The sequence below is a fragment of the Myodes glareolus genome, chromosome 24 (assembly GCF_982192425.1).
Source record: "Myodes glareolus chromosome 24, mMyoGla1.1, whole genome shotgun sequence".
NCBI classification, from domain to species: Eukaryota; Metazoa; Chordata; class Mammalia; order Rodentia; family Cricetidae; genus Myodes; species Myodes glareolus.
Window position 1 is genome coordinate 16,570,817 of NC_142049.1, and position 27,669 is coordinate 16,598,485.

The window sequence follows — 27,669 nt, forward strand, 5'->3', positions numbered from 1 at the left end:
AGGCTCTGGGCAGTAGCTGGGCATCAACAAGTGTGCTGTAGAGGACTGACCTGCAAGAGAAGGAAGGAGTGGTTTCCCACCCCAGGGCCCATTTATAGTTGAGACTGGGCCTCGGTATGCGTAGCCAAGCTGACTTCACACTGACGATCCTGTCTCAGCCTTTAAAGTTGTAGGAATTACAAAGCGTTCTTTATTAGCTTTGGTGGAAGGGTAAGCGTAAAGCCTAAGAAATTGACCAAATTACAGTGTCCTTGAGATAACCGGTTTTAGGGGAGAGCAGTAGATGCTGGCTCCTGGATGCATTTGTTGTGATAATTTGAGTTCTTGATCTCCAGTCAGGCAGTGTTCGACATTTGGGGCTGGTGTGCACTTCCCTCAGTGAAAATTTTTCTTTAGCTGTGCCCAGTTGAAGATTTGGCTCAGCAGGGCAGTGGTGGTGCACGCCCTTTTTAATCCCAGCACTCGGGAGGCAGATCCGGGTGGATCTCTGTGAGTTCAAGGCCAGCCTGGTCTACTAAGTGACTTCCAGGGTAGGCTCCAAAGCTACAGCAAAACCCTATTTCGAAAAACAAACGATAAAAAGATTTGACTCAAGCAAGTTCCCCTAGCGGAGGACACCGATCTTAGAGGCGGGAAAGCTTAGGGCTCATTGGCTCAGTAGATGTAAACGACAGAGCCTGGGGCCAATCAGCGAAGGCACTAATACTACCGCTTCCTGTCTGGGCTACGGTCCTGAACCACCACCCCCTTGCTCGAAAGGAATGGCGGGCGTCAGGGCTTGGTCCTCGCTTGCCGTTTCCCTCCGATCTTCATGAATATTCCTTCAGTGGTTTCATTCGCGTCCGCTGGTGTCGGCGCTCAAAGGAGACTTCAGCCCACTCGCGGGAGCGGCCCGCATGGACTCACGGAGGATTCACAGGGACAGACAGGTAAACCGGCGCATGTGAGCACGTCAGGGAGCCCGCCCCCACAAGTGGTGACGTCACCGATCGCGCCTGCGATTGGCTCCGGAAACGCTGCTGCATCCAGTGACCGCCTTGCCTGGCGTGCGGCGCTTTAAACACTTTCTACCTCGCTGGTCCATCCCCGAGCTGAGCCCTGCAATTCGCTGGCCAGTTTCCTTCGAGATTTCCCGGCGAAAGGGCTTTCCTGTTGGGTTCAGGCTACAGGGGCATGGGTAAAGTCAAGAAAAGATGAATACTTAATATTTCTTACAGTGGCACACTGGATTTGAGCCAAAAGTGGGAGACATGACCAGCTCCAGATAGTTCAACAGTCACTCATTGGATAGGACCGTTAGCCAAAGCTCTGCTCACGGAACGATAGTGGGACGGACACTGATCGCCTCTGATTAGGAGAGTGGAATCCAGATGGTATCCGGTCACTATTTTACAGATAATGCAGCTGTAGCCCCTTGGAAGGCCAGACTTTCCTGTTTGCAATCATCTCCTTGGGTTGCAGCCTTAACCTTCCATCCTGCAGGCCACGCCCCAGCCAGGTGGCTACCCACAGAAGACTCTGTGAATATGGCCAAGGAACAGCATGGGACCTGGTTTGGCTTTGGTTTCTGCGGCTTTGGGCAAGTGCTGGGTTCTGGGAATGGGCGCCATTCGGTGCACAGTCCCGAACCACTGCGTGCCAGTGAGGACGTTTGCCGAGTGAGTGCTAGCTGGAGCTACACCGCCCTGGTGACCCGTGAGTACCCCCACAACCCCACCTCCAGGCCTGTTCCCTGTACACCTGCCCAAACATTCTTAATATGCCTGCCCAGAAATACCTTACACCCTTTGTCAGGCAACCTCGCTGCACCCCTCTCTGGGTCCTTGGTACGTGTTCCACCCCACTCTCTACCCACGCAGGTGGAGGCCGGGTGGAGCTGTCAGGCTCCGTGAGCAGCTCAGCAGATGGCTGCCGGGATGCGTGGGCTTCCGAGGGACTCCTGGTGGTGTTGCGTGACAAGGACGGGTCCAGCACAGAGCTGCGCGCCTGGACACCAGGCTCGGCATTGCAGGGGGAGCCCCTCTGGGTCCAGAACCTGGTTTCTGGGGCAGACGACCCAGGGGAAGATGAACCCAGCAGCGAGACTAGGGCGGGTACCCTACCGCTGCTGCCCCGTGCCCATGCCTATGTGAACCCGCAGCCCCCCTTCTGCCAGCCTCTGGCCCCAGAGCTGCGGGTGCGCCAGCTGGAACTGGGTGCCGAGCATGTGCTGATGCTGTGCGAAGCCGGTCAGGTGTTTTCCTGGGGTGGAGGCAGGTGAGGACCAGCGGAATGTGATTTGGTGAAGCTTGAGGAGGTGGTCTCTTGCATGTACCCGTTGCTGATTAAGGACTCCCTTGATCAGGCACGGACAGTTGGGCCACGGGACGCTGGAGGCGGAGCTGAAGCCAAGGCCGTTGGAAGCCCTGCAAGGCCTCTGGATGGCTGAGGTGGCTGCGGGTGGCTGGCACTCTGTGTGTGTGAGTGGTGAGTGACCTGGGGCTGTCCTTCCTCTTGTTTTTTTTTTTTTTTCTTTTTTTCTTTTTTCTTTTTTCTTTTTTTTGTGTGTGTGTGTGTGGGTGGTCTAGCCCAGGCCTCATTCCGAACTCAACCCAAACCAGTCATTCCTGACTCTTTAGTGTCTGCAGATTCAGCCCGTTGTCTCCACCACCCTCTTAGGCCTTGCCTGCTGCTATTGCTGCAGTTATCGCTGTTACTGGGTTCTCCTCCACTCCCACACATCTGCTAGGCACCAAGGCTGCTTTCTAAAATACTCCAGAAGGGAAACACACTTATCCAGGGAACTGCTAAGAGACAGCTCAGCCAGAAAGAATGGAGAAGGCTGCATATCCCCAGGTAGCCATGATGGTACCCGGGAACTGAACCCAGGTCCTCTGGAAGAGCAGCCAGTGCTCTTGACCACTGAGCCATCTCTCCAGCCCCAGAAGCTACTGATCTGTCTGACTGGGGCTCTCAATCCCCGCTATGTTTTCATGTAATAGCCCTAGGAGGCAGTGGGGTCCAACCTGGGCAGGAAGGCAGAGGACAGGAGGACAGGACTGGAAACAGCCTAAGGGGAAGTTTTACACCTAAGATTTAGGAGTTTGCAACCTCAGGCTTGCAAAAGAGGTTGAAGCATAGAGGTATGGAGCAAGGCTTCCTAGTTTACAATCTTTACTCTGGCTCTTTGACCTTTGTCTTGGTGCTTAACCTCTGTTTCATCTGACTTCCAAGTGAGGATATTGTCATATAAATACTTCTGGGGCTTTGTGATTGTATTTGGAAAGCACATAAAACACCAGCACAGACTGAGCATTTTATAAAATTACTGTTACTAAATGTTGTGGTCAGTCTCATATAAGGCCAGCCTGGCCTCAAACGGACTCACCTTGAACTCTCTGTCTTCTTGCCTCTGCCTCCCAAGGAGTGTTAGTGATTAGTTAGTATGTCCTGATTAGTTTGTTATCAACTTGACACAAGCTAGAGCCAGCCAGAAAGTGAACCCTCAATAGAAGTTGGCCATCAGATTGTCTAGAGGTAAGTCTGTGGGGACATTTTCTGGACTGATTGCTATGGAGGGAGATTCGAGCCTACCGGGGCTGTGCCACCCCTGAGCAGATAGTCCTGGGTGCTATAAGAAAGCAGGGGGAGCAAGCCCTGGCACCATTCCCCCGTGGCCTCTTCTTCAGTTCCTGCCTCCAGGTTCCAGCCCTGACTTCCCTGAATAATGGTGATGGACTCAATAAACTTCCTGTTGCTTTTGGTCATGTTTTTTAATCACAGAAATAGAAAGTGACTAAGATAGTCACTATAGTAACTAGCTCCAGTCCTCACCTAATATAGAGCCTTGGTGCTATGAGAAAGAAGGCAAGAGAGAGGCAGAAGCCTTCAGTAGGAGCAATGGAAGATGAGATTGAAAAAGGGCACAGGTGCCAGGCTGTGGTGGCACGTGCCTTTAATCCCAGCACCCGGGAGGCAGCAGCAGGTAGATCTCTTTAAGTTCAAGGCCAGCCTGGTCTACAGAATGAGTTCCAGGACAGTAGGGCTACACAGAGAAACCCTGATTTGAAAAACAAAACGAGAGAGAGAGAGAGAGAGAGAGAGAGAGAGAGAGAGAGAGAGAGAGAGAAGAAAGTGTACAGGATACCTCAATGCCTTTGAAAGGGATACAGTGGGGACTTCTAGGGCTCCCCTAGTTGGGGAAGTAGGTGACAATTTTGAATGAGATTGAAAACAAGCTGGGCCTAGTGGTGCACAACTTTAATGCCAGCACTTCAGGGGCAGGTGGATCTGTGTGGGGCCAGCCTGCTCTACACAGTGAGTTCCAGTACAACTATGGCCACACATTGAGACCCTGCCTGGGGATGGGGGGAGACTAAAAAGCTGAAACCATCTGGTCCTGGGCTTTTTTTGGTTGGGAGACTTTTGATGACTGTTTCTGTTTCTTCAGCTGTTATAGATCTGTTTAATTTGCTTATCTGGTCTTGATTTAATTTTGGCAAGTGATATTTATCCAGAAAGTTGTCCATTTCCTTTAAGTTTTCCGATTTTGTGGAGTACAGGTTTTCGAAATATGACCTGATGATTCTCTGCATTTCCTCTATGTCTGATGTAATGTCCCCCTTTTCATTTCTGATTTTGTTAATTTGGATATTCTCTCTCTGCCTTTTGGTTAGTTTGGATAAAGGTTTGTCTATTTTGTTGATTTTCTCGAAGAACCAGCTCTTTGTCTCATCGATTCTTTGAATTGTTTTGTTTCTATTTTGTTGATTTCAGCTCTCACTTTGTTTGCTTCTTTTTGTTCTAAAGTTTTCAATGTTCTGTTAATTCACTACTGTGGGATTTTTCTAGATTTTCTTTATGTAGGCATTTAGTGCTATGAACTTTCCTCTAACACTGCTTTCATTGTGTACCAGAAAATTCATTTTCATTGAATTTTAGGAAGTCTTTAATTTCTCCCGTTATTTCTTGCTTGATCCATTGATGAATTCAGGTGAGCATTGTTTAATTTCCATGCGTTTGTGGGTTTTCTGGAATTAGTATTGCTGTTGACTTCTAGTTTTATACCATGGTGATCTGATAAAGTACATTGGGTTATTCCAATTTTTTTGTATTTGTTGAGGTTTGTTTTGTTACCGAATATGTGGTCAATTTTTGAGAAGATTCCATGAGGTGCTGAGAAGAAGGTATATTCTTTTTTGTTTGGATAGAGTATTCTATAGATGTCTGTTAAGTCCATTTGAGTCATAACATCTGTTAGTTCTCTTATTTCTCCATTCATTTTTTTTTGTCTGATTGACCTGTCCAGTGGTGAGAAGGGAGCTTTGAAGTCTCCCACTATTAGTGTGTGGGGTTTAATGTATGATTTAAGCTTTAGAAGTGTTTCTCTCACATATGAGGGTATTGTATTGGGGGCATAGATGTTCAGTATTGAGACTTCCTCTTGATGGATTTTTCCTGTGACTAATATGTAATGACGTTTGATTGATTTTAGCTTGAAGTTTATTTTGTTAGATATTAGGATAGCTACATCTGCTTGTTTCTTAGGTCCCTTTGATTGGTATATTTTTTCCCAACCCTTTACTCTGAGACAATGTCTGTCTTTGAGGTTGAGATGTGTTTCTTGTATGCCGAAGGATGGATTTTGTTTTCATATCCAATCTGTTAGCCTGTGCCTTTTTATAGGTGAGTTGAGTCCATTTACCTTAAGGGATATTAATGACCAGTGATTGCTAATTTTGTTATTGTTGCTAAATTAATTTTGTTTTCATTGTTGGTGATGTTAATTTGTGCAGTTTTTTCTTTGGGATCTGGGTACCATTTTTGTTTTTCTTTCTTTCTTTCTTTTTTTTTTGTTTTTCAATACAGGGTTTCTCTGTAGCTTTGGAGCCTGTCCTGGAACTAGCTCTTGTAGACCAGGCTGGTCTTGAACTCACAGAGATCCACCTGTTTCTGCCTCCCGAGTGCTGGGATTAAAAGCATGTGCCACCACCGCCCGGCTTGTTTTTCAAGACAGAGTTTCTCTGTTACAGCTTTGGCTGTCATGGAACTTACTTTGTAGACCAGGCCAGTCTTGGACTCACAGAGATTTGCCTGCCTCTGTCTTCCGAGTGCTGGGATTAAAGGATTAGAGCCACCATTCCCTGGCTCTCGGTACCTTTTTCTTAAGAGATTAATTTTTAATTATGTATGTGTTGGGGGGGGAGGATGCATGTGGGGGTGACCAGAAGAGGCTATCCGATTCCTTGGAGTTTGAGTTACAGGTGATTGTGAACTACCTGATGTGGATGCTAGGAACTTGAACCTGGGTCCTCTGCAGGAGCAGCAGGCCCTCTTAACCATTAAACCATCTCTTCAGCCTCTCTCAGTACCTTTTTTCAACATGGCAAATTCATATTGATATTGTTTCCCCCTACCTCTCCTAGTGACTCTGCGATCTTCATCCCTGAGCTCCCTGCCTGTCCTCAAGTCCCACCTAACCTAACCTTTTCCTTCCTATTGACCATTTAGCTCTTTACTAAACCAATGAGAGCAACACATCTTCACAGTATACAAAAAGACTTCCATAATAAAGCATCCAGGAAGAGGGTGGAGACTTTGAGGCCAGCCAGAGAGGTGCATAGTAAGGCTGCTTGGAAACACACACACCAGAATTGGGGGGAACTAAAGGTGTTTAGTTCCTGGACAAGGGGTCTAGGACAAGGAAGCTGCTGGGTCTTGGGAAGGGGGCATCTTTCTTGGGTACTTGGACAGGGTAGCCTTTACCCATCCCTAGGATGTGTAGAGGATGTAGGTGGATGGAAGGGTTTTGGTCTGTTTCACAGATCCTCTTGGTCTCTTTCAGAAACTGGGGATATTTATATCTGGGGCTGGAATGAGTCAGGGCAGCTGGCCCTGCCCATAAAGAACCCTACAGAGGACAAGAGAGTAAGCAGGGCAGGTAAGGTCAAGCTCTAGGATTCTTGACTGTGTGCTAGACACTGAGGTGCGGTGCTCAGGATCAGAACTCATCCTGGCTACTGCTGGACAGACACTACTCCTTGCTGTGGGAGGCTGATGCTAGTTTTGGCACAGCATAACCGGCAGGTGTGTTGAGTAAGGGCTGGGTACCAGTTCTGGCACTAGAAAGTGTTTTACAGAGCAACAGTAGGAAGATGCAGTGTGTGAATGAGGTTTGCCTCCATGCTTAGAATGTTAAAACATTATAACCATTCTAAAGCTACAGAATTGAATGAAGATTGTCTCGAAGAGGAAGCAGCTATGACTGATCTTGGGGCTCCTGCCCCCTTCATAGCCATCCAGCCCTTCCCAGCTCTTCTGGATCTTCCCATGGGCTCAGATGCAGTCAAGGCCAGCTGCGGATCCCGACACACAGCCGTGGTAACACGTGAGTGGACTGTCTCAGGATGGGGCAGTATTCCATCCCATTCTTTAGCTGGGGGTGCAAAAACTTTGCCCATCCTTTTTAAATTTTAGTAAGAGTTTCACTTTATTACGCAGGCTTGTCTCAAACTCCTGGGCTCAGGCTTTAGAGTAGTTGGGACTATAGGCATATGCCACTGCACTCTGTGTATGCTGGGGACTGGATCTAGGGCTTCTCACGTACCAAGTAAGCACATCACTGAGCTATGTTTTTAACAAAATTACCGTATTATAGCATCTTGATATAGACTTTATGATCAGCTGTCTCACTTTCGTAAATGCTGGGCATGGCAATGGCAGCACACACTTATAAATCCTAATTCTTAGGATGAGGCAGGAAGATTGGGACTGTGTCAAGTCTTATCGACTAAAAACAGACAATAAAAAGGTTACTTGCATCTTTAACAGCTCCACAGCCTCAGACCCAATAGGTTCCTTCTAGAAGAAAACCTGCCCAGTCTAGGGTGTGACTCCATGTGTACATCTCAGAATTCCAGCGTGTTGTTTATGGCTTGTGCCAGGCCAGGTAGTATCTTGTCTAATTAGCAGAACAATGGTGGCAGCTACTTGCTCTTTGGTTGCAGGAACAGGAGAACTCTATACCTGGGGCTGGGGTAAGTAAAAAGGTTTTGTGATTCTTCCAAGGGGATGAATATAGAACAGTTGACATAAAGCCACACAAACTAGAGGGGGTAGGAGCTTTGGCCTGACAAATGGGAGGAGAGCTGAAAAGTTGTCTTCCTTGGATGGGAACAGATGTCTGCCAGACAGAGAAATAAGGAGGTGCCTCTGACCATCTTGACATAGGAAGCAGGGAGTCATTGCCACTGTCCTCTGGGCAAGCCCAAAATTTGCTTGAGCTTTGAAGCTTCCTGGCTTCACAGAAGGCCAGCAAGGCCTATCAGAGAAAGGTGCTTGCTACATTCTAGGTAAATATGGACAGCTTGGCCACAAGGACAGCAGCAGCTTGGACCGACCCTGCCGTGTGGAATACTTTGCTGAAAAACAACTCCAAGTAAGGGCTGTTACCTGTGGACCCTGGAACACTTATGTGTATGCAGTGGAGAGAGAAGAAATCTGACCCATGTCATGTGAACCCCCAGGTTGCTAATGGAGCCTAGGTGAGAATGAACTGTCATAAGCGCCTGCCAACATAAGTTTAGAGTCAGGGATGCAGATATAAACGTTTACTTTTGGAACAGGGCTAGGGATCAAAAGAACCCTAGATCTTCTGTGTGCTGGACAAGCATCAATAGCTAAGTTATATATACCCTAGCCCAGCTTTACTAGTTGCAAAATGAGAAAATACATGAATAAAATGGTATTACCCAAAATGAGAAAGACTCTTAAATCTTTTAATCAGTAGGCCAAAGTAACCATTGATTTGGAGAAAAAAACGTTTTCCAAAGGTAACTATATACATTTTATTTTAATATATTTAAAAAGAGAACATATATATGAGTAAAAGACAGCATGTTGACAGACTGGGTTTTGAAGAATCATTTACTATGTTGGCACAGGCACAGAATAAATAATAGTGCTTTGGGAAGAGTAGTGATCCTCTGGGTGCTTAAAGAAAGAGCCTGGTGGGTGTGGTTGCAGGAACACTGCCTTTTAGATGTGCAAAGTTGCTAATGTCCATGACCAAAATGGCCCAAACCACCCAGAAAGCCTCTCCATTTTGTTGTCAACTACAAGAATAACAAGAGTAACTGCGTAGTGAGCACAGGGATGGAAGACTGGACAGACAAGCATATGTGTTCAAGCACACACTTCATAAAGAGACTGCACTGTCTAAATGCTGTCACTGCTACTCTTCGGCGGCAGGTCAAGCCATCTCAAATGCTGGAACACAAGAAATCCTCACTGGGATAGTGTGGGGCGAGGGGCACAGGTCTCTGGATTAAAATCAAAGCTACCATAGCTACAGCCTTAATTTAAAAATTGGTAAAGATGTTAACTGCTAATCCCAGGTCTACAGGCCAGAGTTGTTTCATGTCCCATACTCCAAGGCTGGGCACAATCATTTTCAATACAGTAGTGAAATAACAAACCCTTGACCATTCCTTAAATAGAATTATGGGGTAGAGAACAAATTAGGCACCAGATGTTAAAATGTGTACTAGCCGTCATACTAGATTTTCAGGTGTCTCTGGCCCTCCGCACCTATGAAGGCTTCATCTGTTGTCCTCATGCCTCAAGTTAGGCCCATGGTAACACAACAAGGTTGTTTCAAACACACCTAAACTGAAGAAAAGCTATAAAGTCACCCCTGTATAATGAGTCAGTCCAGTCTAGGTACAGGAAGCCACAGCTGGCTAACTGGTCAAGAATTCTCAGGACTGGATGTTGGTTGAATTGAGGATTCGAGAAGTAGCGTCAGCTCTGGAAGCCTTTGAAAGTTCTCGCTGTTGAAGAATGAACATCATCAGTGAGAGCACTAGTGCATGCCCTTCCACTCAAACTTGCAGCACAAAGCCCCCAGAGCAGTTTCCCGAGAGTTCCTAGCACGGCTGTGCTAGGAACATACTGAGGAAGCCTGAGCACCATTCTGTAAAGTCACAGGCCCAGGACATGTGCGCATGTGCCCCGCTCTGAGCCTCCACCAGTCCAATCTTAAAACTTCACGAGAAACCCTTACATTTCACAGTTACTTGTGTAGTTTGTGTTGTAAAGCCAAGCAAGCAACAAGCTTTGTTTTTTCCTCTCCCTGTTGGGATAGAACCCCAGGGCCTTGCACATGAGTAAAACAAGGGTCAGACCGTTTATCTACCAATCCCGGGGGCTGAGGGCTTTGTAACCTGCTGGTGATTCGATCTCATGCTGGAGTACATGGTGGAAAGCACAAGAGAACAAGAGGTATTAGTAGAGGTCAGCTGAGTGAGTGAGTGGCTTTGGTGCTGCCCCGTGGAGTTTGTCAACAATACCCAAAACCCTCCAGGCTAGTGTAGGTAACATTAAGCCTCATAGATAAAATGGGCTTTGGATAGCAAGCAAAAAAGGGCGGGAAAGCTAGATCTGTTGTTTGGCAATTAGCCAACAAGAGTTTCATACATCCATTTCTTCTGATAGAAACCACCACCACCCAGGTCATTGGGAAGAGGGGCCAGAACATGAAGAATTTCAACATTTCCAACTGGCCACACTCATTTTGTCCCAATTTCCTTCCCTGTGGCTCCGAGAGGAGGCAGTCCCAGCTTTAACTTGGTGTTCCCCAACAACAAGGGTGAAGGGCAGCCTTCACCTCTCACTGGTGAGATAATGAAAGAAAAAACAGGTGGTTAAGGAAAAGGCACTGTGGTTAGGTGTCAGCAAATTCAAAGCAGGTAAAGGAAGGTAATGACCATTGTAGTGAAAAGGCATTTCAGTCTCACACATTAGCGACTCACTAGTAGAAAAGAAATAAGTAGAGGTAAAGTAAGCATAGGCCAGCCTATGTAGACAGACTGGGCGACTCAGCCCTGTGGGTTAGTAGGGTATATACTCCAGGAAATAATCAGCACACAGGCCAAGAGCCTCAGCACAAGCAGCACACAGCTGGGGTTCCCGTCCCCATTTGGGGGAGAGGAAGCTTTCCTCTTTCTAGCACATTCTAGGCCTTTGATATAACTAGGGGATGGGGGCCAGGTATTTTTTAATTGTAATAGGTAAATATATATTTGCATAATCTTAGGTGGGGGCTGAGAATCCAATTCAAGTCTGAACATGTTTTCTTGCTAGTCAGCACGTCAGTCTACTGAAAATAGAAACCAGACACTTACTTTTGAAGTCCACAATAAGAATTCTTGTGGGTTTTTGTTTTTTATGGTTGCTGTTGCTTTGGTTTTTGTTTAAGGGTCTATGTGGATACAGCTGAGATTATGGTTAGTGTAGTACTGTGCCCAGGTGGGAATGAAGCCAGCAGGTGACAGATCAGTTTAGAAAAGGGGACATGGGGCATGCAGGGGTTACCATACAGACCTGAAGCCCAACAGTGGAGCTGTCAGAGAGGGACGGATCCTTCTAAGAACAAAGAATTAAGACAATTACCAAGAACTCCACCAAGAGAGCACCAGGGCAGTCATTAGCAGGTTACCTCCTGCAGCCAGGGAATGGTACAGTAACTTAAGCAGAAGGATTCAGGTCAAATGTCTAGTTGCTGACATCAGCTTCCTCGCTGTACACCCCTTAAGCCACCCACACCCTACCATGATCAAAGCAGGAAAGGGATTCTCAGCCTCTGGGTTACTGTCCTGACTGAATATCTTGGGCACCCTTGGGAAGATACCCACGCTGCCAACTGTGTGCTCCCCAGAGACTGGTAGATATCAAAAGGTGAATTACCGAAAACTCAGAATAGGTGCTGGCAACAGATTTAATGCTGCAGTTGTGCTGGAGGGGGGTCGAGCCAGAGTACCCACCGCTCAGGATGCTGCCATTGAGCTCCATGTTCTCCTTGTTGGCCCTGAGCTGGGCAGCTCTAGGCGTTTTCTTTCCAGAACACATAGAAGTGGCCACTGCCTGTATAGAGAAGAAAGATATCCATGTTATCCACCACCCTAGAATGAATGTGCTCACACAAACCACTGATGCCTCATTTATATTACTCATGTCTATAATCCTACACTTCTGACTTAAAAATAGTGCAGTTAACTCAGACGTGGTGTTGCACATCTTTAATCCCAACAGAAGCAGGTGGCTCTCTGAGATCCTTAGTGAGTTCCAGGACAGCCAGAGCTACAGGAGAGATCCTGTCTCAAAACAAAACAGGTATGGTTTTAGCTTTTAAAAATGTGCTGGGGACCAAACCAATGGCCCACTGAATACAAGTCATGTTTGACTACTGAGCTATTAAACCCCTAGCTCCCAGCATAAATTATACTTCTTAGCAAAGTTCCTTCTTGTCAGTGGTCTAGTTATCCAGTGTCATATAGACTATAGTCCAGAAGCCACCTAACAGCCCACCCAGCCCTTCCATCAGTGAGGAGCAGTGACTGTTTCCCCTCATCTTTGACCATTCTCTAATGCCCAGCCTCTTAAACAGTGGGTGATGACCCACATGAGGTCACATAACTGAATGTGGTAGTCATGAAAAATATGGCTATAAAGTTTTTGAATGTGTGCGACCAAAAACTGATTCAGAATCAGTGAACCTGAGGTGCTTCCAGCATCAGTTGCTTGTGTAGTGTCTGTTTCACTGCAGCCTTTGCTTTGAACACAGCACACACTGGGAATCTGCATGTCATACTACTCTGTGCCAACAAATGCTGTCTAAATACCTTAGTGCTGATCAAGATACACTTAAGAGCATAACTGCAGTAGTCATCTTCACATAGAGTTCTGCTGTTAACAGGAGCATGATGGTTTAGTTATAGAAACAAACCATTAATATTTTCCTTACCATCAGTCCCTTTCATTGTACTGTTTGAACTGAACTTCAGCATATTAGGACAGAATTTACAACAAATCAAAGTGTCCTAAACTTCTGTAATTTTGTAGTATTTCTAATTACAATCAACATTAGTGATTATAAATCAAGCTACTGCCAGGCAGTGATGGTACACACCTTTAATCCCAGACGGGAATCTGAGTTTGAGGTCGGCATGGCCTACAGAGTGGTTTCCAACACAGCCAGGGCTACACAGAGAAACACTTTTTTTTTTTTTTTTTGGTTTGGTTTTTCAAAACAAGGTTTCTTTGTAGCTTTGGAGCCTGTTCTGGAACTAGCTCTTGTAGACCAGGCTGGCCTTGAACTAACAGAGATCTGCCTGCCTCTGCCTCCCAAATGCTGGGATTAAAGGTGTGCACCACCACCACCTGGCTTTTTTCTTTTCTTTTTGAGACAAGATTTCTCTTTAGCTTTTGGGCCTGTTCTAGAACTCACTCTGCACACCAGGCTGGCCTTGAACTCACAGAGATCCACCTGCCTCTGCCTCCCAAGTGCTGGGATTGAAGGTATACACCACCAGTGCCCAGCGAGAAACGGTGTCTTAAGGAGAAAAGCCCTGGTCTAATGACTATCTGGCTCTCAGAATCTCAATGATCACCAAACTGTGATCTTAGAAACTAGGCTGAGGAGGACCTCTAGGAAGCACACAGCAAACAGGGATATGCATGTACAGAATATACTAACCTTGCTGCCAGGTGGTGGTCGTGATACAGGCGAATGGTACATTGTTCCAAAGACTGGCCGAATACTGCTATTGGGTGTAGCACTGGACATGGTGGTAGTGTTCATCTAAGAACAGATACTTTATTGATGGGAGATTAACCACATCAGCCTTTCCAGCAACCCAGCTCCACCCTGCAGCACCAAGTTTCCAGGAGAGGAGCTACTACAGTATAAAGTTGGCTGTGCACAATGCTGCACAGCTTTAAGGAAATGTAAGAAATGTCTCAAAGCCTATTTAGATCGTCCAGATGGAAGTATAAACTTACCTACTTATGGCACAAGGCGTACAATTTGGCCTCATGAAATCATATATTCATATGAAGACTTACATGTTTATGGCAGCTTTTGTTTGTTTTGGTTTGGTTTTTTGAGACAGAGTTTCTCTGTGTAACAGTCCTGCCTGTCCTGAAACTCGCTTTGTAGACCAGGCTGGCCTCAAACTCACTGAGATCCACCTGCCTCTGCCTCCCTCGTGCAAGGATTAAAGGCCTGTGCCACCACTGCCCAGCTACAGCAGTTTTATCTGTAACAGCCCAGAGTTAGAAATATCCCTCCCTTCACAGGTGACTGGACAAGCAGATTATTCTATATGCACAAAATGGAATACTACCCAATAATAGAAAAGAATCATATTACAACATAGATAAATCTCAAAAACATGCTAAATGAAAGCAACCATACAAAATATATTGCATGATTCTATTTGTATAAAATGTTAGAAAATGCAACATTGTGACAGAGTAAATTCCTAGTATTCTCTTCCTCTTTCCTTAGACCCTAGCAAAGTGGCATTAGGAACATTTTGGAGCCGTGGATATGTCCATTATCTTCACTATAGCAATAATTCCTTATTAAAGCACACATTTTATATACTGCAATGCTCACTATACTAAATAAAGTTGTAAGATTTTTAATGCTAAGGATTAGGCCAAGAGCCTTGCATATATTCTACTTAATATGCTGGGTTTGGTGGTTTAAGCCTGTAATCCCAGCCAGCATTCTAAAGGAATTTATTAAAAGCATGGAAGGTGTCTTTTGCCTAGTACTATCACTATTTCCTTTTTAAGTTTTTTGAGACAGGGTATACAATAGTATAGCCTTAGCTGTCCTGGAACTCACTCTGTAGACCAGGCTGACCTTAAGAGATTCGCCTGCCCCTGCCTCCAGAGTGCTGGGATTAAAAGCATGCACCACCACTGCCCAGCTTTGGATGATGAACTTCTGAAAAGATTATCACATGTTGCTCCCAATTATCAGCCTCCAGGGGTTTATTCATGCAGGATCTTGAAAACTGGCACAGAATTGGTCCTTCTGCCTGTCACTATAAGCTGCTACTCTGTTTTCCCATACACTCTCAAATGGACTCAGCCTACAAAGACAGAAATACGGGCAATAAAAAGCAAAGAACTCTAGCTTCCCTACCCCTTGCGAACAACAACAGCATGAAGATAGATTTACCTTGCGTACTTTGCCAGGCTTGTTGGGAGTCAGTCCTGGTCTCTTGCAAGGTGTCCGGGGAGCACTGCCATAGAGCATCTCTGTCTCGGTCTGTTTCTTGTTCTTTAGTTGCTGAAATAATGATATGCCCAGTAAGACAGCAGAACCAGAAACCCAGGTAAAGCTCTATAGGCTGCTGTTCCACCTGTCCTTCAATAAACTCTGATCCCAGGAAGAGACGCAGGACCACTAAGTGCTACCCTCTTTTTCTAATTTGTGTGCACAACTTACTCTTTCCTGTTTGGCTCTTTCTTTCTCCAATCGATGCAGTTCCCATTGTTCTGTAACATACTCCATGAATTTCTGCCCATTCACCACAAACGCCATTGATTGCTCTTGTTCCCACTTTTCAATCCGTGCTTTCAGCTCCTCCTCCAGCTGGCCCGGAAGCAAGGACATGCTGTTTACTTTAAGTCTTTGGTGTTAATCTCAAATGAAATAATTATCGTAAAGACTTTTTCCCAGTGTCATCAACCTTCTGAAAGCCAAACCCATATGAATATAAATTAGAGTGAAGGGAAATCAAAGACTAGAAAGTTCATTTAGACACACATTAAAAAGGAAAAAAAAGCAAGGACCCAGTGTAAAAATGGAAGTTTTGATGCCTAAAGTTAGAAGCATCACTAGGAATATCAACATTATCTAGACAGGGTATGTTATGAACAGGACTATGGAAACACACACTATCAGGTTTTCAATATGGAGTCAACCTCTTAACTAGCAGTGAAGGTGAGTAAGTTGAACTTTTTAGTATCTTGGTCCTTTCATCTCTACACATGGAAATATTAAATATTAGACAATGATATGGATGCATGAAATACCATTGAATATTATCTGGCAAAAGTTAACAAAAGCTATTTAGTACTATTACTAAATAGAAGACAGTAGCACTTTTGTAAAAGTTAGCCTTATGCTATAGGTGCAATTGTTATCCTACAATTCACTGTGAAGTCTTAACCCCTAGTACCCACACCTCATTGTTATTATCTGGAGACAGTCTTTAAGGTAAGTGGGTTTAAATAAAGTCATTAGGGTAGGACGTAATCCAATAGGATTGACAGTAATTAGGACAGAGACCCAGAGGAAAGACTATGTGAAGACAAAGGAACAGAGGACAGCCATTTATAGTCAAGAACAAGAACAGAAGTCAAGAGAGATCCAACCCTATCAGACACCTTGAGCTCATACTTCTAGCATCCAGAGTATAAACAGATAAATTTGTTGTTTTAAGCCAACTAATCTCTGGTAGTTGTGGCAGCCTTGGAAAACTCCTACAGTCAGTTGACTGTATATATAAAGGCCCAGTACATACTTGCTGTCCTTCCTATGTTTAAAAAGGACCAAGAAAAAGGTACCTTACAACCAGAATTACCTTAGGGAGTGTTTTCTGTAGCTTTGCTCGTTCCTTTTCTTCTTTTAGAAGATTTCCCCCTCTGTTTGTAAACCGACTTGGATCTGAAGCTTTTCTCTGTGAAAAACATATTTGTTAGAGTAAAACCTAGAGGGCTGGGGAGATGAATCAGTAAAGTGAATAAGCATGAGGACCGGAGTGCAGGTTGATCCCCAGCACCCACGTAAAAAGCTACAGGTGGTAGTGCATGCCTTTAATCCCAGTGCTCAGGGGCTGAGGCTAATGGACAAGAGGATCCTGAGGCTCCAAGTTCAGTGAGATCTTATCTCAAGAAATAATGTAAGCCAGTGCTTGGGAGGCAGAGGCAGATGGCTCTCTAATCAGTAGTGTTCTTGACACAGTCCCTGATTGGTACAGCCTATAAAGAACTGCAGGGGACGCTAACCAACCAAGAACTCCACATTTCTATCCTAACTTCTCTCCGCAGAGGAACTAGCTGTCTGTAAACCTCAGTTTTCCTCACCTCAGAGTCTCACTTCTCTATTTGTAATGCCTTTTCCTTTCACTTTGAAGCCCAGGCTAGGGGAGAGCCCATGGTAATCCTTCAGCTTGCCAAGTGCTAGGACTACCACACCCGGCATGCTTTCATGATGGTTAACTTCACTCTAGAGAAATACAGGGGATGTTACCTCAAACTCTAGGAAGAGTTTCCAACTCTCTTCCCATTTCTGGACACCTTCAAATAGTTCCTTATGAACTTCATAGTGGTTTCTTAACCGTACAATCTCAGCATCATGAAGATGAAGCAGGTTTTCTGTGTAGTCCTCTGCAACAGAAAAGTTCAATAGTGGGTTTGTTTGGTTGTTATTTCATTTTTTTTTTAAGACAGGGTTTCTCTGTGTAGCTTTGGAGTCTGTCCTGGAACTTCAAACTCACAGAGATCTGCCTTTACCTCCCGTGTGGCAAGTTTTTTTTTAAAAAAAACAAAAAAACAAAAAAACAAATTCCTTTAGTACAGTGGTTCTCAACCTGGGGGTCTCAATCTCTTGGGGTCACATACCAGATATATACATTAGGATTCATAATAATAGCAAAATTACAGTTATGAAGAAGCAACGAAGTAGTTTTATGGTTGGGAGTCACCACATGAAGAACTGTATTATAGGGACACAGCACTAGGAAGGTTGAGAGCCACTGCTCTAGTGTGTGGTATTCCAAGTAACTAAGTCTACAGTTTGGAAAGTTTTTAAAATAAAATGACATAGGAATAAAGTGAAAACAAACCTTAAGGAGAGGGAGGGAGAGAAAGAATAAAAGCCAGCCACAGTAGCTGGGGTGGACTAAAATGGTCTAAATTGATGAACATTCTCCAAAATATGTTGTTTTTTCTTTTCTTCATACTCTTTATGCCTCACACGGCCGATAGATTGGGATATATAAAATATATAAATATCTGTTATTTTGTTAGAACACTTTCACTTCTGTTCAGTTTATGACAGCCTGGAACTCTCCTTGACTTCAAATTCAGACAAAAATTTAATTGTTATACCTTTGGGTTCAATTGCTCAAAATTTTTTACCTATGACATGAAAACTAAGTGAGGGATATTTTTAAGGCTTGGCTCTATCTGCTCAGAAGCAAAAATACAGAACTTCTTGGTGGGTGAGCTTGTAAAAGACCTGTGAGCGAGGTCACATGAAGGTCATCACGTCTGTACTAACCAGAATAGTAAGGGGCAAAAGCCTGTCTCTGTTCCTGGCTGTAAAAGCACTGGTCCCAGAACCGAGCCAGCTCCACTCGAATGGTCTCGATCACTTGCTTTATGTTCTGCATTTTCAGCTCTTCTAACCGATCCACCTCTAATTGCAGCTGAAAGAAAAAAGAAAGGCTAGAGTCATACTTGCATATTCTTCTTTACCTTTCCACGTGTAAATAAACCAACAACACACTTTGTAGCATTATAAAAGCCAGAAATCTAAGGAATGTGCCCACAAAATGTACCAAAACAGAACTTGTCTTTACTCGTCAAGGACAGTAGGTAGAACATTAGATTGGACCCAGAAATGCTCAGAGAACACTATTTTCCCAGCACCCATTGGTTTTCTTACCGCATTCCTGACTTTGGCTTTTGATCCAGTCATAATTGCAGCCACAGGTTCTCTCTCTTCTTCAGGTATTTGTAACCTATCCCAGAGCTCTCGGATTTGAGCACGGAGCCCCTCACACTCTGCCTCATTTTTTGACTTTTTGATTTCCAGCTGTAGCAAGAAAAGGTAGTGTTTATGACAAAATAGCAAAGGCTAGCCTTCTAGTCTCTCAAAGGAAAATGTCTGGACTCATGAGAAGAAAGCATTTTTTTTTTTATGAGATCCATATATATTCATATTCCTGTCTTCTCTATGTAGCACAGGCTGGCTTTGACTTAGCTTCCTGAATACTGGGATTATAGTTACATGTGTGCTATCACAATCTACATTGAGTGCTAAGAGACACGCTTTCATGTCATCTAAACATGTGCTGGAAGGCTGTCAAACCCATAACAGAATTCCAACTCTGACTTCTTGTGGGTATTTTTTGTTTTGTTTTTAAGACTTATTTATTATACATATGATGTTCTGCCTGGATGTATGCCTGCACACCAGAAGAGAGCATTAGCTCTCATTATAGATGATTGCGAGCCACCATGTGGTTGCTGGGAATTGAAGTCAGGACCCCTGGAAGTAGAGTCGATGCTCTTAACCTCTGAGCCATCTCTCCAGCCAATTGTTATTTTAAGACGGGGTCTCATTATGTATCCCTGGCTGGCCTGGAATCCACAGAGACTTCATGCTTCTGCCTCCTGTGCTGGGTTTAAAGGCATGTGCCACCATGCCTAGCTCAGGATTCAAACTTTAATTTTCTTATTATTAAATATTAGGATAATTAAAATGGTTAAATGCTTATTCTAAGAATATTTATTATATTTCTTATTCACATAAAAGGTGGTTGGACTTTTTCCTAAATTAAAAAAAGTCAGGGCTATGGTTAGGGGTTCACTGTTTAGGGTCTAAAATTCATGAAACTACAAGGTTTGAGTTCAATCTCTACCACTAAAAAAACAAAACAAAAAAAAACAAAAACAAAAAAAAAAGGAAAATAGGAACTGGGGACTCAGTAAAGTACTTGCCACTCAAATAATCCCCAGAACCTGTGCATAAAGCTGATCCTGGTAAAGTATGCTTGTAATCTTAGTGTTGTGTTGCAGGATATTTGATCACACTGAAATTGTACCACTGTTTTACCATGTCTACCCTAAAGCATCTTATTGGTCTAATAAAAAGCTGAATGCCAATAGCAAGGCAGGACTTCCAGGCAGAGGGGTACTCAGGGGGAGATGCCAGGGAGATTTGGAGGGAGTCAGACATAGAGAATGGAAGTTAAAGGCCATGTGGCAGAATGTAGATTAATAGAAATAAGATTAATTTTAGTTATAAGAGCTGGTTGGGAACAAGCCTAAGCTAACAGGCTATAATTAATAAAGTTTGTGTCATTATTTGGGAGCCCAAGAAAGTCTGACAAGAAAGTCCAACTACATTTTAGCACTGGAAAGGTGAGACATATCTCTAAGACTCACTGGCTGGCAAGCCTAGCCTAATAAATGAGCTCTAATCCCAGTGAGAACTTGTCTCAGTACGGTAGACAGCTCCTAGTAATGACACCTGCACCTGACCTCTGACACATGCTCTGTCTCTCACACCCTAACAAAGAAACAGATGGATTACACGTTGTTCTCTCCCCCTCTTTTGTTTAAGACAGAGTTTCTCTGTGTAGCCCTGGCTGTCCTTGAACTCAGATCTATCTATGTGCCTGTCTCCCCAGTACTCCAGCTTACACTTATTCTCTTAATTCACACTGGCACTTTAAGACTAAAAAAGCTGTTTTTTTTTATAATTGATAAATACTAGTAAGATGTTACACCATAATCTGAGCAGCTATTACCTGTTGTAGCAACTTCTGCAGCGTTGCAATATTCTCCAATGATAAACAAAAGGCACTTTCATCTTCACATACTACATCTTTTTCAAAGCTTGTATCTGGAGTGTGTTCTAATTCTTCCATACACAATATGATTTGTCTCTTAATGCTGACAAATTGCTCATGCCTAGATTCCTAAAATAAAGAAAATTATTATAAGCTACCTAGAAGCCAAATGAAGTTTTAGGGTGAATGAATGCAGGTAGCGTACCTTTGTTTCCTTCAACGTTGCCACCCGTTGTCGGAACCGGTTCAGCTCTTCTAAGGTGGGGACAGAGGAGCTCTCCACATCATACAGAGGCAGACAAAGAATTTCACAGAGCTCTTGATCTTGTTCTTGAAGTAGCTTAAGTTCCTGCTTTCTCTCCTTTTTCTGTTTTCTCATCAATTCTACTTGAGTACGCAAATCTTTTTCTAATTGCAAGACAGTTATCTCTTTTTCTTCCTATATGAAATAAGGTATGACTATAATAAGGTCCAAGAATGGGAAGAAAACTGGGAGAGAACATGAATGATAAATGTTTAAATTTACAAACAAGGCAGTTTAAGTCAGAGGTGGTGGCACACACTTTTAACACTAGCACTTTGGAGGTAGAGGCAGGAGGCTATCTGTGAGTTCAAGCCAGCCTGGTCTACAAAGTTCCAAACAGTTCCAAGATAGCCAGGGCTATTACACAAAGAAACCCTGTCCCAAAAAAACAAAACAAAACAAACAAAAACCCAAGGTAGTTTATGGCCACAGGGAAAGGCAAATAGGGCCTTTTTTATCTGGCTTGAAGGAAGACCTCAAAGTCTTGATCCTCCCCGTTTTGGGTGCTCAGATTACAGGCATGGGTACCATGTGCAACTTCCTTTACCAATTTTAACTATGGTAAAACACCCCTAAATTATAACCCTACATACCATCTTTGTTTATTTTAAGATTTATTTATTCTGTGTACAGCATTCTGCCTACAGGCCAGAAGAGGGTAGCAGGTCTCATTACAGATGGTTATGAGCCATCATGTGGTTGCCAGGAATTGAACTTTAGACCTTTAGAGCAGTACTCTTCACCACTGAGCCCTATCTCCAGCCCCCCCCCCCCCATACCATTTTACCATTCTTAAGTGCATAATGCACTGGTATTAAAATTAAATACCAAAAACCAACACCCATAATTTTAAAAACAACTTAGTTTTTTGTTTTTTGGTTTTTCGAGACAGGGTTTCTCTGTAGATTTGGAGCCTGTCCTGGCACTAGCTCTATGTAGACCAGGCTAGCCTTGAACTCAGAGATCTACCTGTCTCTGCCTCCCGAGTGCTGGGATTAAAGGTGTGCGACACCACTGCCCAGCCAAAACAACTTAAGTTTTATAAATTTAATTTTATTACTGTTTGTATATAGTAGGGGAACATGCACGTTGCCATGACATGCATCTGACAGTCACAGGAAAGTCACAGCTTTATGAAGTTGATTCTGCTCATCCTTATGTGGGTTCTGGGGACTGAACTCAGGTCATCAGGCTTTTACATGACAAGTGCCTTATCCACTGACCCATCTTGTTGGCCTGATCTCTTATTATTGGTCAACTAGAGATTAAAACTAGGACATCATTCGGGTCAAACTTCTACCACTGAACTACATCCACAGTGGTTAGATCACAATTTTGTTTTAATCCACAGGTTGGACATTTGTGTGTGATGGTCCCCAATTCTAGGCTAATGTGTCTTGTGCATATGACAATAACCAGATGTAAACTACAATTTTCAGTAACTGAATTATATGAATTATAGAATTTTTAAAAATTTATGATGGCTTCATTAGGATGTAAGTCTAAGTTAAGAAGCAACTGTAAATACAGCTGTGTAATCGTGATCACTATAACTCACTTTATGCTCCCACCCACTCCAGTCGATTCTGCTGAATCTGCTTTAAGTGCCAGGGTACTTTTGCGAGAGGTGTACAAAGGATCAGAGAGCTTACTTTGGTTAGCTAGATGACTCATAGCTCTTATTAACCGAAATCTTACACTAATAATCCTATGAACATCTCCTTACCAATACCAATTTAGTAGATCCTGTTCTATTCCTAGTGGATAAACAATGGAACAGAGTGAATAGAAATTATATGTTCTACAAATGCAGTCTCATTTAATATTGTTAAAAACTTCATATATTCAAGAAGATAGATGTACCAGTGTACCCCTCAACTTCTCACGCACCTAATTTTACACTGAAGGTTTAAAATAAAAAGAGTAACTTTATGTAGCAAATCTATATGTTAATTTCAGGAAACTACTCTCCTGTCATAGTCTGCTTGAATGCTCTTGACTGCCAGGGATGAATTAATTATCCTCCCCATTCGAAGGCAGTCTGACTGCTAGACTTAGTCCATCTATAGTCCCAGGTGGTTGGTTATTACTGCAACAGTAGATGGAGCATGGGAACCAGTCATCACCTTTCAGAGCTCCCTATGTGTCCCAACTGAACCATTCTGGATGGTTCAGTGGTATGCAGCTTTTGATTATTAAAAGACTCATAGGTTGAACTTTGTTTGGTATCTTTTTCTTTGTGTCACTGGGTATCTTTGCGTCCTGTGTACCCCACTTTATTCTGTGGGGGTGGAAGGGAGTACATATATGTGTGAACAAATGAACGGAGGACAGAAATCAATTTTGGGTGGTACTGTCCACCCTGCTTTTTGTTCTGAAGATTTATTTATTATAAGGGTATGAGCTTTTCTCCTGCGTGTCAAGTGAGTGACCTACATGAGAACCTGTGCCCACTGGGCCACAAGGGGGTGCTGGACTCCCTGGAATTGGAGTCCAGGACAGTCCTGTAAGCCCCCACATATGCTGGGAACTGAAACCAGCCCCTATGAAAGCAGCAAATGCTCTCAACTGCAGCCCATTAGGGAAGAACTTTACCAATTAACCCATTTCTTCAATGTTCCCTTACCCCCTCTTTCAAACAAAGATCTGTGCCTACCTTTTCCTCAAAGTTAACTTAAAATGTTACTATGTTCTATAGAACTGAAATACAGCAACAAGTTTGATGACCTATGTTAGCTGTCTCATGTTTAGTTCTCCTCCTACAAGATCGCATTCCCCTTGCATTCCTTAGTTAAAACTTAGTCCCATCTTAGGCTGCAGCCCCAGTAGCTCTCTGCGCCGGCACACCTGATATGGCTTCACTTGTAGCTCACTGCACAGGGTGCTCAGCTCCTTCTGACAGATGGATATGCTTTTGAGAAGCCTTTCCCTCAGGCTCTCCTCCTCAGCAATCATCCTATCCAGAAGATCCTGGGAGAGAGAGGGCAGTTAGTAAAGGTTTGGAATCACTGGGAATAAAAAACAACACACAACAAAACCAACTAGTATCTCAAAACTCTCATATCAAATTTTGCAGAAAGGGCCTTAAATAAACAAACCCAGGAAGAGCCTGTGATATCCTAGTATGAATGACCAGATTTTTTATTTATTAATTATTATGTGTGCTCATGGTGTGGGGTTGAGGAATGCAGATGCCGTGGAACACATATGAAGGACAAAAGACAACTTTACGGACTCACTTCTCCCCTAATACCCTATATAGGTTCTAGTGAATGAGGCCAGGTCTTCAGGCTTGTATCCAAGTTTCAGGCACCTTTACCTACTTACTAAGCCACCTCGCCAACTCCCCCAAATATCAGTCTATCTGTTATTTCAAATAAGAGCAACATCCCTACCTACTTGTCTCACCGCAGAAACCAGTGCCACGCAACTCACCTTGATGTGTTTCTTCACAACCTCAGTTCTTTGTAATCGCTGCTCCTCTGGAATCCCAATTAATTCCCATATTTCCCGAAGGTGAGTTAGAGCTTTCTGGAGGCATACGATAGACTCCTCTGCTAGCACCTCACTGAAAGATCAATAGAAGACCATTCTGCTTATAATAGCCAGCATCACCGCCTCAAGACTAAAAGCACTATTTTCAGGAGCTAAATTGAGTAGTTTCCCAGTGGCCTTAAGAAATGAAATGAAATCAGTGTAAGGATACTAGTTTAATAAGCCCATGGCCATTCTCTGTGCCCTCAATGCCACAGAAGCAAAATGATTATATTCATTCTTAGTAAGGCCCAAGACTTTGATTCGTGACTCTATTTTTAGCAGTATAATACTGAATTACAAATGCTTTTATAAAAGAAAAACCAAACAAAATGTCAGTAAAATAAACTCCTAACATAAGAGTTTAGGCGTAAACCGGGTGGTGGTGGTTTGTGCTTTTAACCCCAGCACTTGGGATTAAAACTGAGTTCAAGGTCAGCCTGGTCTACAAAGTGAGTTCCAGGACAGCTGGGGCCACACAGAGAATTTCGGTCTTGAAAAACAAAACAAAAAAAGGGGCAACAAATATTGGTGAGAAACTAGACGCTTATACACTGCTTGTGGAATGCAAGATGATATAGCCACATTGGTGTAAAATCTAGTAGTTTCTCAATCAGTTATACAACCCAACAATTCCACTACTAGGATTTATCCAAGAGAAGTGAAAAGATGTTCACATAAAATTTGTAAAGGGGGGGGGGGGTGATCACGCACACCTTAAGCCCAGCACCCTGTGAAGTGGCTCAGAACTGTTAACTCCAGATGACCTCCTCTGGGCTCCCCGGGCACTGCTGCACTCACGCGGACATATCCACACACCATATACACATTATTAAAAATAAAATTTTCTGAGGGCTATTCATGACTCAGTGGTGTCTCCAGTGTGGGCTTCAGACAAGACTGCACGGTGCCTTTGGGAAGTCCCAGGGGCACAGTGAAGGGTTCAAATTAGCCACCGTCACCATGTTCATTGTACCAAGTTTCCAAATAAGTTAACATGTGACTGATGTCCCACACTAAGCCTGTGTTTAAGCTCCCTGGCCACCAGAAGATCCACATCTCAAAGAAGTGAGGTTTCATCAAGTTTAATGCAGATTAAGTTAAAAACACGGTAGCTGGGAAGAATGGCTCATTCCTGATGGCTACAGGGTCAAGTCAAATACTGAGGTCTCCTGGGTAAGTGGCAGACCTGCAGACCTGAGGGCTCCCACTGTGTTCTATACCTCACCAAACCATTTTCATAATAAATCTCACATCCAGTTTTAAATATTTTTTTAAGCTGGGCCTGATGGTGCACACCTTTAATCCCAGCACTTGGGAGGCCAGTGTGGTCTACAGAACAAGTTCTTGGAAGGCCAGTGCTACAGAGAAACTCTGTCTCAAAGAACAAAATCTTTAAAGAGTGCAACACTCACTGCTGCTCTTTCAGAGTACCTGAGTCTGGTTCTAGACACCTGTAACCAAGTGCAAATACCATACACCAGTACACGTAATTTAAAATAAAAAGGCCCCTCCCCTTTTAAAAAAGGGAGGGCACATGTGGTGGCACACAGCTTTTACTCCAGCACCCAGAAAGCAGAGGCAGTTGCATTTCTGTGAGTTAAGGCCACAGTGTAGTGAGTTCCAGGACAGCCAGGGCTGTGCAGAGACCCTGTTTTAAAAGCCTCCCCAAATAAATAACAAAATAAAGAAATCTTTTAAAGAAATAGCTGAGACATAAATTCAAAGATCTCAAATTCAATTAAAACCAAGGAAAGCACTGGCCATGCTATGGCCTTCCTGCAATCTCAACAAGAGCTTGTCTTGAAATTTAAAAAGAAAAACAATCATGCCGGGCGTGGTGGCACACGCCTTTAAATCCCAGCACTTGGGAAGCAGAGGCAGATGGATCTCTGTGAGTTCGAGACCAGTCTGGTCTACAAAGTGAACTTCAAGACAGCCAGGGCACTTTCAGAAAAACCCTGTCTCAAAAACCCAACCTCCTCCCCCCCAAAAAAAACAAAAACAAAAACAGAAGATGCCTGAACAACAATACTGAATCGCATGCCCGCGCGCACACACACACATTGAGACGGGATCTCAAATGTTAGTCTGGCCTTGAATTCGAATCTCCTGCCTTCATTCCCCAAGAGATAAAGTGGGGGAATACCTGTGCCACCACACCCAGCGTTTGGGCCTCCTATTTGGAGACCGGATCCTTTTATATAGTACAGGAGGTCTTGAACTCTCTGGCTTTGGGCATCTGAAATTTGTTACGGGGTGAGAGTTACCACATCCAAATATACTTTGAATACTAGTTTCCTTTAGGGGTTTTACTAGTCTTCATAAAGCACCATTATCTTAATCCCAAAAAGTTTAAGTATAATGTCATTCACATGAGACTATCTGGATTCCTTAGCCTTGTGCTGAATTTGTATTCAAGATACTGTTTGCATTCTATTTTCATTCTCTTGAGGCCAAGGGGTAAAAAACATGATCAAAATCAATAATCACGTTACCAAGTCTCTTACAAATTACAAAGCCAATAATACAAGCTAATACTAAATCTCAGAGCACTTCACCCACTACTTTTCCGAAGTTATTTGTATAGCCTCAGCACAAGAGCCCAACACACGCATATTATTTTAGAAGTGTGAAAACAAGCAGTTCAGACTTGCCCAAAGAATCAGTTCTGGTTCGATTCCCAAGCAGTGCCTGGGAATCTTAAAACGTTCCGGAAAAAAATTCCGTACTTTGAGTAGTTTGTTAACGCGCAAGGAAATCAAGCCATTTTCCAGTTCAAGGTAAACGTTAACACCGACAGGCGGCCACGAAGAAAAACGGTTCACTTAAAACTCGCCGGCTTTTTGAACCGGTCTCGTCACGTAGCCTGGGCTAAGCTCAAGGCAATCTTCGTGGTCCAGCCTCCCGAGCTATGGGATCCCAGGCACTAGACAACTGAGAAGTCAACACCATTGCACGCTCAGCGTTTCCACGGAGCGGCTGCTGAGACAAGCAGCTGCACCTGAGGCTGCCGAGGAGCCGGGAGCAGCGCCCGGGCCTGAGCCGCACCCACCCGGGCCTCCACCCTGCGCCGTCCCGCTCCCGGCTCGCCCCGCTAGTCGCCCGGGACCCCGCTGCCCTCCCGAGCCCCGCCGCCAGTGCCCCCAGAGCTCCCAGCGCCCCCAGCCGCAGACACCGTCTTAGCGCAGGCTCTCGAGCCTTGAACCTGACCGCATTTCAACAGTGGCTCCCTCCCCTGAGAGACTCGCACCTTCTCCTCATGGCGGACGCTCCTGGCAGTCAAGACCCGAGACCCTCCACCTCCCTCACGCGGGACGGAGGACAGTAACCTCCAGCAGCCGCTGACACTCTCAGCCGCGTCTTGTCTCCGCTCTCGAGCCGTTGGACCCCCGCGTAATTCAAACTCTG

At 44.2% G+C, this 27,669-nt stretch overlaps 2 protein-coding genes across 13 annotated transcripts; one reads left to right on the forward strand and one right to left on the reverse strand.

Annotated features, from left to right (window-relative positions):
- The first annotated feature begins 99 nt into the window (after positions 1–99).
- Positions 100–8,742, forward strand: Rccd1 (RCC1 domain containing 1). 6 transcript variants are annotated; one of them, XM_048434930.3, is made up of 9 exons: positions 770–929; positions 1,218–1,373; positions 1,483–1,695; positions 1,860–2,256; positions 2,345–2,466; positions 6,824–6,919; positions 7,199–7,366; positions 7,986–8,015; positions 8,331–8,742. In XM_048434930.3, the coding sequence occupies exons 3-9, from the start codon at positions 1,527–1,529 to the stop codon at positions 8,480–8,482; spliced, it is 1,134 nt and encodes a 377-aa protein (XP_048290887.2). In that variant the 5' UTR covers positions 770–929; positions 1,218–1,373; positions 1,483–1,526; the 3' UTR covers positions 8,483–8,742. The 6 variants fall into 6 exon arrangements, with proteins under 6 accessions (XP_048290886.3, XP_048290884.3, XP_048290885.2 ...); XM_048434927.3 differs by lacking the exon at positions 1,218–1,373 and having other exon boundaries at positions 352–929; XM_048434928.3 differs by having other exon boundaries at positions 353–929; positions 1,218–1,695.
- Positions 8,743–8,800: 58 nt separating this feature from the next.
- Positions 8,801–27,669, reverse strand: Prc1 (protein regulator of cytokinesis 1). Of its 7 annotated transcripts, none has more exons than XM_085682585.2 (15): positions 27,512–27,669; positions 24,160–24,292; positions 23,572–23,694; positions 20,626–20,859; positions 20,379–20,549; positions 18,509–18,658; positions 18,122–18,269; positions 17,090–17,226; positions 16,422–16,517; positions 15,281–15,427; positions 15,011–15,121; positions 13,514–13,618; positions 11,802–11,901; positions 11,362–11,403; positions 8,801–9,809 (listed from the first exon to the last, which is right to left on the reverse strand). In XM_085682585.2, exons 1-14 carry the CDS (start codon positions 27,520–27,522, stop codon positions 11,384–11,386), a joined length of 1,686 nt encoding a protein of 561 aa, XP_085538711.1. In that variant the 5' UTR covers positions 27,523–27,669; the 3' UTR covers positions 8,801–9,809; positions 11,362–11,383. The 7 variants fall into 7 exon arrangements, with proteins under 7 accessions (XP_085538711.1, XP_048290877.1, XP_085538712.1 ...); XM_048434920.3 differs by having other exon boundaries at positions 11,725–11,901; XM_085682586.2 differs by lacking the exon at positions 13,514–13,618.

What these genes read in the sequence shown, in the direction of transcription:
- Prc1 (XM_048434920.3), bottom strand. An exon ending in TACAAGTGAAGCCATATCAG is followed by an intron (nt 20,860 to 23,571) that starts GTGTGCCGGCGC and finishes TATTTCATATAG; the next exon opens with GAAGAAAAAGAGATAACTGT. An exon ending in TACAGAAAACACTCCCTAAG is followed by an intron (nt 15,428 to 16,421) that starts GTAATTCTGGTT and finishes CTTCCGGGCCAG; the next exon opens with CTGGAGGAGGAGCTGAAAGC.
- Rccd1 (XM_048434925.3), top strand. Translation starts at nt 812, where the DNA reads ATGAATATTCCTTCAGTGGTTTCATTCGCGTCCGCTGGTGTCGGCGCT. An exon ending in CTACACCGCCCTGGTGACCC is followed by an intron (nt 1,696 to 1,859) that starts GTGAGTACCCCC and finishes CTACCCACGCAG; the next exon opens with GTGGAGGCCGGGTGGAGCTG. An exon ending in CAAGAGAGTAAGCAGGGCAG is followed by an intron (nt 6,920 to 7,198) that starts GTAAGGTCAAGC and finishes ACCATTCTAAAG; the next exon opens with CTACAGAATTGAATGAAGAT.